Source organism: Fragaria vesca, linkage group LG1 (genome assembly GCF_000184155.1).
Source record: "Fragaria vesca subsp. vesca linkage group LG1, FraVesHawaii_1.0, whole genome shotgun sequence".
In the NCBI taxonomy this organism is placed as follows: Eukaryota; Viridiplantae; Streptophyta; class Magnoliopsida; order Rosales; family Rosaceae; genus Fragaria; species Fragaria vesca.
Window position 1 is genome coordinate 20,779,739 of NC_020491.1, and position 15,298 is coordinate 20,795,036.

General features: G+C 39.4%; 1 protein-coding gene and 1 pseudogene across 3 annotated transcripts; one reads left to right on the forward strand and one right to left on the reverse strand.

The window, feature by feature from the left end:
• Positions 1-421, reverse strand: part of LOC101296817 — a 4,060-nt pseudogene extending 3,639 nt beyond the window's left edge.
• Positions 422-2,672: 2,251 nt separating this feature from the next.
• Positions 2,673-7,914, forward strand: LOC101313060 (DNA topoisomerase 6 subunit A-like). Of its 3 annotated transcripts, none has more exons than XM_004288514.1 (2): positions 2,673-3,986; positions 7,749-7,914. In XM_004288514.1, the coding sequence occupies exon 1, from the start codon at positions 2,683-2,685 to the stop codon at positions 3,949-3,951; it is 1,269 nt and encodes a 422-aa protein (XP_004288562.1). In that variant the 5' UTR covers positions 2,673-2,682; the 3' UTR covers positions 3,952-3,986; positions 7,749-7,914. The 3 variants fall into 3 exon arrangements, with proteins under 3 accessions (XP_004288562.1, XP_004288560.1, XP_004288561.1); XM_004288512.1 differs by lacking the exon at positions 7,749-7,914 and adding an exon at positions 6,092-6,646; XM_004288513.1 differs by lacking the exon at positions 7,749-7,914 and adding an exon at positions 6,206-6,646.
• The last annotated feature ends 7,384 nt before the right edge of the window (positions 7,915-15,298 follow it).

Here is a 15,298-nt window from a genome sequence, read left to right on the forward strand (position 1 = left end):
TCATAATCATCTTCAAAATCGACATCATAATAATTATAAATATTTGGTCCCAAAGTGGACCTTGGTGAGATGTTACTCACCTCAAATCCAGCTGCGTCTTCGCACGCACAACACAAGCACAACACCAACTTTGTCAATCACCTAGGTAGCACAAAACAACTTAGTGACTAACAAAACAAGCGATCAACTTAATGACCAACTTTGTCACTAACAACCAAGTGATTACCCTTTACGCCAACTAGCTAAAACCTAACCCAAAGATTTACCATAACGAGGCAATCCTCGTATGAGACCTCCCAAGGTGACCGAAACCCATGAACAGCCTATGATAACCAAAAATGATTACCTCTATGTTCAGATTCCATAAACCAACACCGAAAGAAACGACTTCCGGCAAAGCCCCAACATACTCAAGCAACATTGAAACCTACAATCTACATGCTCACGTACTCGTATCGACAAGCACAACCTAACAATTACTCCTAACCACCCAACTTCTGGGAAATGCGCCGCCACGCGCCACCACACGCCGGCGGCAAGTGGGCCCCACGCGCCACCCTACCAACCTACGAATTAGCGCAAGCTCACAACACAAAACTTGTAGATTGAAGAGAGTGGAGCATCTTTTATACCTGAGGTTTCACCTAAAACGGCCGGAGCACGCCGAAAAACTCGTCGGAAGGTGGAAATCCACCACCGTAACTCTACACCGTGAGTCGTGCTAGGAGATTACCAGAAAAAGAACCAGGGCACCAAGGAGAGCCTATCCCGACCGGTTCCAAGCTGCGTCGCCGCCGCCGGAGGGAGAATTCCGGTCGGGTTGCAAACCGAGTCGCTGTCTTCCCTGTTGGCGATCGATTAGCACCGATCCGGCCGAGTCGTCCTCACTCACTAACACAGGGAAGATTGCGCTGAGGAGAGGAAGATTTTCCGACCGGTGCCGTCGTCTGGGTTGGCCGGAGTCGGTTGGAAAACTTGGGTCGGGTCGTCCGGGTCCGGGTCGGGTCAGCTGAAAAACTTTGACAGTGAGGGTGAGGCGCGGGAGAGAAGGGAAGAGAAAAAGAGGGTTTTCCGGAAAATGAAATGAGAACCCTAAGTTTTTCTTATTTAACACAAAACCCCGGAAAACCACGAACTTCTGCTGACCATAACTTCTTCATACGAAGTCCGTTTTACGTGTGCCACGTGTCTACGAACTCGTATCGCCATGCTCTACAACTTTTGTGAAGGAAGTTTCCTGAGAAACCCAACCGATTAAAAAGTCAACTCTTAACCCTTCAAAATAGAGCATTTTCACGGAACTAAAAACTCGACTACTTCCAGTCCACTCACTAAACCACAAAACCATACAACTCTTACTTAAATAATTTCCAAAATAATATTAGAAACTAATATTAAAATTCCGGGGTATTACACTGACAAGGACCTCTTAACATATACTCTCTTCGAATTTTATCCCTAACATCATGATGATAATCTGAAATTTTCATCCTTAATCCAGGATTAGAAGGAAGCTCACCCAAGTTAATCTCTACGTGACTCCGTTTTGATCTTTCATTCTGTACATGAGTTGAAGATAACTCACCTGATGTTCGTTTAAAATATCTCTCCATCTCTCACAATCTGCAATTGTAAATTTGTTTAATCAGCAAGTCATCAATCCAAAAAATAAAGTAGTAAACTGAGAAGAAGAAGGCATCACTTGATGTTATAAAGGGTTTTGGGGACGACAGACGAACAACGAACTAACGAAGAGAATAAGAACAACGAATATAAAAGGTTTTGGTGTTTTAGGCGTGATCCAATTCTCCTACAATTATATCAATTATTATTATATATATGTAATATAAAAATGTATATATATGTACTAGTTGGATACGGAAACGTAGTTGGATAAGGAAACGTGGTTAAGGAACAAGGACCGAAGACTTAAGGGGGAAGAAAAAAAAAAAAAAAAACTACAGGCGCCAGTTGTTAGAAAACTGAGTGGGGGCAGTGGCCCCCGCTCGCCCCTACCTGCGTCCGCCATTGGACATGCCTAATATTTTAGGGTGTTCTTACAGTTTGGGGTTTAGGCACAATATCCCTTTTCATATTTTAAAGTTTCGTTAATGGTTATGACGTGAGGGCTACCGTTTTAGTCCCTGTATTAAAACATAAAAGTTTTAAATTTTCCTTTATTTCCCTATTTGTTTAGAATAATTTTCCTTAGGTGGTAAGATTTGAACTCTAATTTTCAGCTTCTGAATTGCCGAATTTCATCCACACCTATATGCAAAACCTTGTAACGCCTATTCATTAGTAAAGTCGTTGGACAGATTCACGAGCCAGTAGTTTCACCAGGTAAAAAACAGAGCCAATTCATTACCTTTGTTGACTTATGGCAAACAAAATGGAACATAAAAAAGGGTACAAATGGTTATCGATAACATGTAGGGGTATAATATTGCTTTTATTATCTAGATCATAGGCTCGCGTCGATTAAAAATCCTAATTTGAATCTGTTTTCATACAGTAAGAATCTGTTTTCATTTCTTGACCAAAAAAGAATCTGTTTTCATACAGTAAGAATAAATGGGGAGCAGAGTAAGTGTTTTCGTATAAAAAGCCCCGCTGAAATAAAATAGAAGAGTCTTCCCGCCTCTTTCACCCTAATCTCATTTTCCCCCAAATTCCCTAACCATGGCCGACAAGAAGAAGAAGCGCCGCCGCGCCGACCCAGCCTCCGACGACGACTCCCTCCCCTTCAAGAACATTCTCAAACCCGACGCCTCCATCCTCCACTCCGTCCACAAACTCACCGACTCTCTCCGCTCCTCCGCCGCCGCCTCCTCCTCCAAAACCCTAACCCTCGCCGACCTCTCCATCGCCTCCTGCCGCGAAGTCCGCGAACTCCCGATCTCCTCCGTCCAGTCGGAAATCGAGTCCCTCATGCTCAAAGTCCTCCACTCCATCCTCGACGGCCACGGCTTCGCCTTCGACGTCCCCTCACGCGCTGCCGCCAACCAGCTCTACGTCCCGGAGCTCGACCGCATCGTCCTCAAGGACAAATCCTCCCTCCGCCCCTACGCCAACGTCTCCACCGTCCGCAAAGCCACCATCACCGCCCGGATTCTCCAACTCATCCACGAGCTCACCATCAAAGACATCCACGTCACCAAGCGTGACCTCTTCTACACTGACGTCAAGCTCTTCCAGGACCAGTCCCAGTCCGATACCATCCTCGACGACGTGTCGTGTATGATCGGCTGCACCAGGTCATCCCTCAACGTCGTCGCCGCCGAGAAAGGAGTGGTGGTTGGCCGTTTGATATTCAGCGACGACGGCGATGTGATTGACTGTACTAAGATGGGGATGGGAGGGAAAGCTATCCCGCCGAATATAAACAGAGTTGGTGATATGCAGAGTGATGCATTGTTCATCTTGCTTGTTGAGAAAGATGCTGCTTATATGAGATTGGCCGAGGATCGGTTCTATAATCGGTTCCCTTGCATTATTGTGACCGCCAAGGGGCAGCCGGATGTCGCTACAAGGCTGTTCTTGAGGAAGATGAAGATGGAATTGAAGCTTCCTGTGCTGGCATTGGTGGACAGTGATCCTTATGGGCTGAAGATTCTGTCTGTTTATGGGTGTGGATCGAAGAATATGTCGTATGACAGTGCTAATTTGACCACGCCGGATATTAAGTGGCTGGGAATTAGGCCGAGCGATTTGGATAAGTATAAGATACCGGAGCAGTGTAGGTTGCCGATGACGGATCAGGATATTAAGACAGGGAAGGATATGTTGGAGGAGGATTTTGTTAAGAAGAATCCGAAATGGGTTGAGGAGCTGACTCTGATGGTGAAGAGTAAGCAGAAGGCAGAAATTCAGGCATTGAGCAATTTTGGGTTCCAGTACTTGTCGGAGGTGTATTTGCCCCTCAAACTTCAAGAAGAGGACTGGATATGAATGGTGTTGGTTGGTTTGGAGGCTGTTTTTTTACGGTAAGTTATGTATCTTCTAGTATGGTTAAATTGTCGTCAATCCTTTTACTTTGTTGGTAAAACTGTTGACATTAGTTTGGAAGTGCTGCAGTTTGTTATGAGTTTTTCTACTAGATTTTTGCATGAATGGTCCTAATGTCGTAGAGAGACAGCATATTAACATCCAATTTGGTGCAATTTTAATAGTTGGGTCTTGGAAGACCTTATGTCCTGTGTGGACCAACTGCTTAACTTCTGATAGAAGAGATTAATCTTAGTCTGAGTAAATATAGCTTCTGGTGTGAACTTACATTTACATCGATTTCTACTAGATAATGCCATCAGTTGCAACTATAAAGCGGATATATGCTTAACTAAGTATATGTAGTAAAACTTTAAGAGTAGAAGAAAGCAAACTAAGCACCAGGGCAAGATTGGTACGTTTCCCTGCCATTGTTGCAATGATTTTGTGGTTGTCTGTAACATTTCTAGAACCACGGGTTTTTCAGTGGGATATATAACTTTGCTGTTCATTTCTACTTAAAAATTCTTCTCAGTTTGATGTACATCGAATTTTCTCTGGTGGTATCAAGTGCAATTTTAGGTTATATTGAGCTTGAACGTTATTACACCCTGCAGAAGTTTGGTTACTGCATCATTGACCTTTAGACTGTGTGTTATTGAACGTCCATTAATTCAATGGATTCTCATAATGATGAAGATACCATCTTTTACTGAATTTCCTTTGCTCTGTAACCATAGGTAAACTCTAACAGCAAAAACCTGAAAGTTAGAGACCTTGAAGTTAGGTTTGGGACTAAGTTTCTTCATTCATATCTTGTTTGGTCATGGCTTTTACCCTATATCAAGTTCATGTACCCAGAAACCTCAAAGTATGGTTTTGATTGGTTCTATTTGGAGCATTTCTCAAAATAAGTATGGCAAGAGTTGTCTATTGTAATTGCTATGTTTATGAAAGTTGGATTGGTTTCACTGATGACATCCGATATATCCGCTGGCTGTGGTGTGAGGTTGTTGAGACGTTGAAGTTAGTATACATGACAGTGTTGATGTTTTTTTGCTGTAAGCAATTAAGCGTATCATTCTTGGTCTTCACATTAGGAATCTGTAGAAGAATCTCCCTAGTGATTTCTGGCTAATTAAGGTTTGCAGAAAACAGGACTCAGCTGTTATTGAGACTTGGGTTGTCGATTAGCCAACACTTTCCAATTTTTTATTTACTTGTCCTGGGATTTTGATCAGCTGTCTACATATGGATATTGTCTTTCTATCTAGGTCATGTTAACTTCCACAATTGGTATTTGTGAAAGATCACTAGAATTAATAATCAATAGGATACCCACCATCCATTCTGGGCACCATTGACAAGTTATCTGACTTCATGGCTGAAGATATTGTCAGAATTATATTCCATGCTTGCAAGTTTTTCATTTACTTTGATGATGGCTATTGCCCTGAACATGGTTTGATTCTTGATGATACTAACCATTTTCTTAGAAGTTCAGTCTCTTATTTCATAACTTCATTTTTCTGTTAGACTTGAGTCCACTCGTACTTCTTTGTGTAGATAGTTTGTATTAAAAATCTCTAAGCCGATATATAGATGTAAAGCATCATAAGATTTGTGGTTGTTTTATCAAGTGAGAACCAGCAGATGATCATGAGACGATATTTGCTTATCAATCTTGCAGTTTAAATGAAACCAGATAAATTTCTCTTTGAGAGTGGCCGAGGATTGGTTTAAGCAAACCTCATGTCATGTACGAACCCTACTGCTTGACACGCTGATAGAATAAAGTTTTTCTGTCTGTAAATGGTGTTTCCATGTACTTCGCCAAAATATATCAACTCTACATTTACGACAATGTCATCAGCGGCTACATGCTTAACTAAATAGATATAGTAAAAGCAGAAGCAAGCACACTAGGGGCAAGGGCAAGATTGCTTCTATTCCCTGCCATTGTTGCAATGATTTTGTGGTTGTTTTTAACCTTTCTAGAACCATGGGTCTTTCAGTGGTATATATCAACTTTGTGTTAATTCATTTCTACGCAACATATCTTCTCAGTTCGATATACATTGAAGTTTTCTCTGGTTCTCTGTAGTATCAAGTGCAGTTAGGTTCTACCTCAAGTATATTCATCCACATCTTGTTTCATCAAGAATCAAGTATATTCATCCATATCTTGTGTTTTTGCATAATCCCGGAGACTATGTAGAATCACGGTGGAACACGAACAATAGACAATCATGGGCAAGAGACAAGGACATATAGCTAAGGAAGGTTCCCTCTTTTTACATGTTTCCAACGTGGGACAAACTATACATAACTATTATCATGGTGTCCTCTTATAGAGCTTGGGCGAGCACCTTCCGGATATGGCACGGATGATCTTTCACCATGGCGAGGTAGCTTGGATGTCGGTCTACAAGTTTCATGACTAGTTTATGGGCGGGGAAGGTAGTTTATCAACTACCGACTACATCTTGTTTGCTCATGTAGTTAGATTCTTGCTGTTACCCTATCTCAAGTTCCATGTACTATATTTTTGCTTTTACCCTATCTGAGAATACAAGTACTTAGAAACCTCAAAGTCTGGTTTTTGTTGGTTGTATTTGGATTATTTCTCAAAATAACTATTATAACAGTCATGTTTATCACTTTGGATTGGTTATACTGATTGACATATACATCCCGCTGGCTGCGGTATAACGTTGGAGTTTGTATACATGACAGTGTTCATGTTTTCTTTGCTGTAATTACATTTTCTTGTAGTTTCTTGGTCTTTAAATTATGTGTCAGTAGCAGAATGTCACTACTGTTTTCTGGCTTATTTATGTTTGGAGCCCATTTCCCTATCAAATTCATGTTTGGAGCTTTCGGGGCTGTTCAACTCTGAAGTGCCTTTTTCAGGCTGCAACATAAGGGGATGGAGGGAGTAGCCTATCTGTATCTTTCCTTCCTACAGTGCTTTTTTTAGTTCTTTTCTGAATTGCTATTTTTTTATGCTGAACTTCTCTATGAGCATTTTGGCTTGCTGAACTTTGGATTCACTTCTTTCTTTCTTGTTACTTTTAGCAAGTGAGCTTGATGGTCTAGTCATAGCAATCTTTTTTAAGTACTGTTTTAACTATTTGGACCTAGTTTCTAGCTTGCTTGGTGGCTCTTGTGACATTCATATTGATATGCTTCAGTTAAGGACCTACGCCTCTCTAATCCTCATGTATATTTCTTGTGTAAGGCAGCCAGTGAATTTTTCGATCACATAAATTTGTTTTGGTCCTATTGTGTGTCAGATTTGGTCATTTGGATTGATATAGCAACCATCAGCTTCCAGTGCATTGCCTCAAATAATTGTAACTCAGTTGGTGAAGCTATATTGGGTGCGGGGAGTAAAGAATAGACTCAAAGAGCTATTTGCCTTTGCCCTTTGGTGTTGTATAATTTTGCCCTCTATTTTGGTGGTGTGGGAAGAAGGAACAGAATAAGTTTCTCAGACAAGGAAGAAGAGTTGGCCTCTATTTGAGATAGAATTAGATTTCCTGCTGGTTTCTGGTTGTCTTTGAGTGTTAATAAGGGTGACATGATGTAAGTGCAGGTCTAGGTTGAAGGACCAAAATGTGTAGGGATAAAGTATCAGTCTGTCGAACTAGAACGTTGTGTATTATGTATTTGTGCTTATCTTGTACATTATTTTTCCTCCTTTTTCCATTCGTTTAGATTGTTCTTGAAGAAACCCAGTAATCAAATGTGCGTAACAGATGAATTCGCGAACAAGTCATACGATCTAAAGTGCCCGTGCTGAGCATTCGTGTTTAACTGTGGCGTCAACAGTTTCTGGAGTTGTAAGGATGCGAGGATTATAAGCTTCAAATATAACTCCATTAAGCAGCAAGCCATGAAATGATGGACGCATTCATTTGGGTTCTAGATAGGAGACTCCCTTGACTAGTGTGTGGCTTGTAATAACACCAAAATGAGAAGAGTGACCACCAAATTAGAGAGCTTATTTCCGGCGGAGTTGCTTTCTTAGTAAGATTGTCGCGTGCATTCCTTTGTATGCTTATCAGTTACTTCATGCATGTACCATATACCTTCAAACTAAGTAATAAACCTAGTATATATTCCTAATATTAGGTAATAATAGGGTGCCTATCGATGTCATACCAAAAGGCTTTCGTTCATCCTACTCCCATGAGGGATAACATGTTTCCTATTATGAGGAGGACCTTTCATTTCTGTGTTCTATAAATAAGGCAGCAAATAAGCTGTAAGAAGATTTGATTTGATCAACATATTCAAACTCTGTTTTCCTCTTGATTTGATCTACATACATATATTCTCTTGTATCTTGTCACCATCTTAGGTTGCTTAAATCTTTCCTCCTCTGAATTCCCTGATGGCTGATAGTAAGAATGAAGAGTACTACTCACCAACCCTTCTCATCAACATCTTTGCGTGAAGAACTTATCTCTCAGCCAATCAACAAGCTGAATTAAAACTCGAGGTCCAACATGTACTCCAAAGCAATTGTGAAGCACTTGAACAAGGCCAGAGTAGCCATGAAAAAGCCGATAAACCTCGCCAGATGTCATGAGCTTCCTCAGATGAAGTGGTTCAAGTCGATTTTACAACACTCAGAAGGTTGTGTCCCATACAAAAGCCAGCGACAATTGGTGATGACGAAGGAAATAGCATCAACACCACCACTGTTTCCAAAGACAAATATTGCGAAGCGATTTTACAACACTTAAACAGGGCTAATCTAGCCATCAAGAAGTTTATATATATGGCAAGAGGTCATAATCTTCCTCGGATTAAGCGCTCCAAGAAGATTTTACAAAACATGCAGCACTTGAAGACGATGACTATGAAGCTGATGAAGACAAAGAAGGAGACGGTGGAGATAAAGATGTTCAACAATCTATTTCGTATTTTATAATGATGTTAAATGAGTCCTTGAACAAAACCCTATGAACTTGTAACTACTCTACTGCATTTTGCATTTTGTAACGTTTACTACTCTAGCTAGAAATTATTCTATTTTCTTTTTAGATGAATGATGTTCTAAATCAATCCGAGCATTTGTGGACGATTAATTATGCTTGAAAATTCAAAATTGTCATTCTTTGTCTTCTCTCATCAGTGCTATTAATCGTTGAGACATGCACTTCATACTTCGTCATAGTTTTATGCTTAATGATGACCTCTATATACAACTAGCTCAAATTGACATATTAGCTCAACTAGCTCATGCTGTAGATGGACCAAAAACAGCCATCTAATATCTTCTTCAAAATTTGTAGCTTGCTTCTGATTAATTGTGAGACTGAGGTTTGCACTATAACTACCATCGGTAATTTTGCTACTCTTAAACTTGTTAACACCCTGTCATCCAACATAAGGGCTGCGTATATTTCCAAAACTCATTTTTGCCCTGCAAAAGTTCCACCTCCGCGGCTCCGTCATTTACGCCTCTAATTCCAAGGTGGAGAACCCTAGCTAATTCCCCGCAACGAGGTAGGTTATAGATTTGATCATTAGAGGACGAGAGTGACAATGAGAACTAATGACCAATATTGCAGTTAACCTTTGCTAGCTATAGCGGTATAAAACGTAACTAATAAGGAAATAATATTGATCAAGTTGAAGGCTAGGAAATAATATATGTTCTGCATTAGCATGCCAAGAGCAAAAGGGAGAGCAGAAAATTGAAAAGAAAAATTACCAGCTCGAATGGATCTCTTTTCAAGTGGAAACCATGCATGCTTTTCATGAAGTGCTTGTGCTCGATCAGCCATTGATGCAGCTAAAAAAAACAATTGAAAGAGTGTGAATCAACAATCCCGGCCCCTTCAACTATTGGGTGTGAAGCATGCTGTTCTAGACTTCTAGTTGCATCATACCGATACAACACAATAGAAGTTTATTACTATGACAAACTGACAACATTGTAAGGTAAAAGTCGCAAGACTAGTGTTATTACAACTTCACCAAAACTGATCATCAGTAATTAAAAAAACAAAAAAAAAACCAGTTTATTGCCATGCAAGCTCTGATAGAGATCGACGACCGGCGACGACGTCCGTCGAGCTTCATTCGACTCTCATACAATTGTCGTCTAATTGTCGACTGATTAACTGTTCCGATTGCTTCTCTCCCTTAATGAATCAAAGCCGGTCCAGAAGCAACAGCAACAACTGCGTACGTATAAGATTTACATATAAGATTGAAGTAGCTAGCTACTTATTATATGATGGACTTGGAATAACTATGAACTAATACCCCGTGAATTCACAATAGGAAAAGAAGTTACTCACCATGCAAAGAGAACGGCTCCAACAATAGCCACGATGACTTCTAGGACGCAGCTAGTCATATCTGATTTTTGATAAGCAATGTCTCCCTCTAATAATCCTCTAATAATGTACACAATGCATTATGGGTTTCTGCTCCTGATCGAATGTATATATTTATAGCAAGGCTCTGATCGACCTTTAATTAATAGATAGAAGAAGACTAAGACGACTAGAAGAAGACTAGAAATTGTTTAACTCCGATCGACTTTTCTTAGAACCAGATGTTCACACATGCATATATAATATGAAATTAAACTAACATTCAACTCCATCCGCGAGCGTGCCTAAGTAATTAAACATCAATAATGCTAGGGATATCACCTCTGACTCTCTGAGTAAATCGATCAAAGCTTAATTGGATGAAAAATTCACAGAAATTAAGCTAGGTTAATCTGCATGCAGAGCAACACAAAGCTGGGAATGAAAAATTAGTGATAGAAACTTTCTAGTTCCAAATTATTAGAGCGCACAGAGTGGGGGGAAATGAGAGCAAACACTCGTTCTGTACAAAGAAATACCCATTCCCTTGCCTTGAAGGGCAGCACTTTAGAACCAGAATGTTGTGCGTTATGTGTTTGTGCTTTTATAGTTGTATACATTTGCTGGTCTCCTTTTTCCTTTGGTTTAGACTGTTCTTGAAGAAACCCAGTGATCAAATGTGCTATGTGCATATGACAGATGAATTTTCGAACAAGTCCACGGAACCAAAAGGAAATCTAAAGTGCCTGTGCTAGTGTGCTGAGCATTCGTGCTTCATTACTTTGTGTCAACAGTTAACTGTGCATGCGTCAACAATTTCTGGAGTTGTAAGGATGAGAGGATTAGAAGCTTTCAAATCTCCACATTCCACTTCAACTCGTCGTCTATCAAAATCTCTATATTAATTCTTCTCTCACGCCGAAACCTCCGACAGAAAAGGTAGAAAAAACGTACGGTGCAGCTTACAAGTTGCTTAATTTTGTACGCTTGTATTCATTCTTCTGCATATCTTACACCATCCATCTGCAGCCGCTGATGGTGCTGATGGGACTGCAACTGTTTACAATGTATTAAGCTTTGGAGCTAAACGCAATGGCGTTACTGATTCAACCCAAGCTTTTCTTGATGCATGGGCTGCTGCCTGTGCCTTCTCGGATTCAGCCGAGATAAGTGTTACTAAAAGGGAGGTATTTGCTTAACTAAATGGCCTTTAGAGGTAACTGCAACAGCACCCAAATAACATTCCGCATTGATGAAACACTAGTAGCTTTAGCTGATTACCAGTCCTTGGCCAAGCTAACAATTAATTGGCTTTTGGTTTTGAAGGAGTCAGTGGTGTAACCATTATTGGAGGAACGCTTGATGCCAAGGGTTCTGCCCTCTGGGCTTGCAAATTGAGCATCAAAGAAATAAATGTCCTACTGGCACCACGGTTAATTAGTATATGAACTAGAATAATCTCCTCTGGTCCTCTAATATAATGCATGAATAATGATGACCCTCGTTAAAACAGTTTGGGTAAAATATTGTATAGTTCTTCTGGATTGAAGTCGACATCTATTTAGTCCTTATGGTTTTATTTTAATATGAATAGTCTTTAAAGTCACGATTTTTCATCTAAATAGTCTTTATGGTTTTATTTTAATATAAATAGTCCTTAAAGTCATGATTTTTCATCTAAATAGTCCTCATGGCCTTTAACTGAGAAAATTGTCGGAAAAACTATTTAGATGAAAAATCATGACTTTAAGGGCTATTCAGATTAAAATAAAACCATAAGTACTATTTGGATGAATTTTTTTGACTTTCAGGACTATTTAGATTAAAATAAAACCACAAAGACTAAACAGATGTCGACTTCAAACCACAATGACTAAATAAATTTCAATTCAAAGAGTTTCCAATACCAACACAATGTCTCACTTTGTGGAGCCGGCCGGGAAAGGTTATTAGGTTTAGGACTCGTATATATGAGTCATATTTGTAGTAGGCATGTATGTGTATGTGTCAAAGACCCCCAATAATCCAATCACACTGAGAAAATGAGAATGCCTTAAATTAAAATTTATAGTTTACTTGACTGACTATATAAGCTGTCCGAGAGCTCCTAGTCTTTGTTAGTTTCTTTAACCGGATAGTTGACTTGACAATAAGCAACTGCATGTTCCCCCTCACTGAGAGGACGATAGTTTCGCCGGTTCAATCGCCAATACCATTTTCAGGGGGCTGAAAAAGTGAAAATGAAGGTATCCTAACAGCATGGTTGACTTAGGCTTCCTAGCTTCATTGCAGGGTTTATGGTCCTGACTTGGATTCCTCAGTATTGTGTTGAATGAAATTGGCCTAGCTAGTCTCATTTGCTTTATATATTTCTAATGAATCACTACTGATGGACTCGTTGAGAATGATACTGATCTAATTCATGACCTAACTCAAATGTGTCGTCCTTTCTTTCGTGATGATTTTTGTTTTCGAGTAATTAAGGGCACCGAGTTTACAGTGTTCTCGCTTCAAGAAAACAAATTAACAATACACAAACAAATCAAACCGAAATGATCGACTAACAACAATCAAATCAAGTTTATTGTGACAAATTGACAATTAACATCATATGTATATAAGGAAAAATTCCAAAGACATGTTATTACAAGCCAAGCTTCACTGAATTAAATTGATCCTCATAAATAAAAGGAAAGAATTGTTTATTGCGTACGTTGCAAGTTTCATAAGAGATCAACGACGTTCGTCCAACTTCATTTTGATATTCTCAGTTGTCTTTAACGGAGTCCTAAACTCCGGTAATATCGGTCCCGACTGCGCCCCCAGCCGGATGAGCGGTTACCGTCGCCCCAGCAACATAAAGAACAACAACAACTGCACGCCAACGTTTACTATAAGATCGATCGAACAAGGATGGACTTGATTGAAATAACTAATTTCGAATTCACAAGGAGAACAAGTTACTCACCATCCAAAGAGAGCGGCTGCAACAATAGTCGCCATGATTTCTAGGATGCAGCTCGTCATATCCGATTTGTCTCTAGCTCTGTTTCTCAATCACTGAAGCTCGAACGAAATGACTGACCTGCACAATGCATACTCCTGATGAATGTATATATTTATAGCAAGGTTCTCGATCGATCGACCTTTAATTAATAGATGAGAGGGAAGTCGTCGACGAGTTAAGCTAAGATCATTGTTTAATTCCGATCATCTACTTCTCTTAAAACCAAATGTTCAGACATAGTTAAACCTAACATTCAACCCCATCCCGTCCTAATTAACTAGTTCTAGGGATCACCTCTATCTAATAAATCGATCAAAGCTTAATGGGACGAAAGTCCCACTGTAATAAACTTATACTAGGTTTACTTTGCATGCAGACGTTTTCCCAGGTCAACCCATATATCAACGCAGAGCTCATATGATATTGTGATAGAAACTGTATCAGTAACTACGTATTACGTACACCTATTGTATCAGTAACTACGTATCACTCAAACAATGTAATTAGTAACAAGTGATTACGTAGTAGAATTAGGTAGTAGACAAGTTTTTTTGTTTTATTTTGATACGAATTAAGAAAACAATTAAAAAGAAAAATTTCTAAGACAACTCGAATTTACACCATCAAATAAGAAAGCTCTAGACCTCTAGTACGTAGCAATCGCTGGATAACTAGCCAGCCATGTGCATGCGCGCGTCCATTAAGCAGAAGATGACTTTCATCAGTAATATTACAAAACATAGTATTACAAGCGTATTATGGTTATAGTACAAGAAAACACATAAATCAAAAGAATGAAAAAAAAAAATAGTAAACCCTTTGAGATTAAAACTGATTATCATGAATTCATGATAGAAAATATGATACCCACCAACATCAAAAAGTTTTCACTTAATGGAGGATCATATATAATGTGAAGCAAATCTGAATTTGACGACCCTAAAGCCTTTATAAGAACAGGAATATCGCAATCAAAACTTCAAAAGCCTGCTATCATTTCAAAGGGTACACAAAGAAATCAGCATAATTACATATTTGCATTTCATAAATCGTTATATGAGAGAAGAGGTTATTATCAACCAATACCACATTGTCAATTTCACTTTGATATCTAGGTTCAGCAGAAGCATAATTTTCATATATCCACGAACATGTTTAACAAGGTCTGACAATATGTGACTCGGTTTTCTACTGAAACCTGACATTGAATCCTTAGTTGTTGTTGTTCGTGTGATACAGTTAAAGCTACCATTGTTGTGTTTCTGTGGAGCCATAATAAGTTAATAACAGAACCCCATCCGACATCATCAGCCCTATAATAGAAAGCATCACAATTGAAAGAAGTAGCCTCACCCACAAAGGAATATCCATGACCGTAATAGCCCGAAGCATAAGAATTCTCACTCCGACTGAAGTTATAGTCACCAAGGTTACTGCAACCATACCTTTGGCTTTGGTCTCCACCATAAGGCATTGATTGTACGACATAATCATTAAGCCAGTTAGGAATCTCTTTCTTCTAGTACGTCAGTAACGCTAATATCATACAATATGACCAATCTTGTGATCATAATCATCTATGCTTTTTGGAAAGTCGTAATTGATGACATGAGGAATGTGAACGATAACTAACTAGTGAAGCAACATATATCTCGTGCTTCCAGTAGCGTTGCAACATGAGAAATCTTGTCAATGTCTTTCAGCAAAAGAGAACCATTGTGGCCAACTTTGGTAGAACTCAAATCTTTTTTTGTGCTATGACAGTCACGTAACTTGTAACATAAAAAAATTCTAGTGAGAAACACAACATTGACTAATAATGAACCCTGATCATGACCTCTACTCTGGGTCATTCTGGCTTTTGGGTTTCTTTGTGTATCACTGGATTGCACGCCACCTCAATCTACATCCTTGCTAGATGAAAAACTTGTGCTCCAGGCCAATCACCATCACAAAAACATGCATC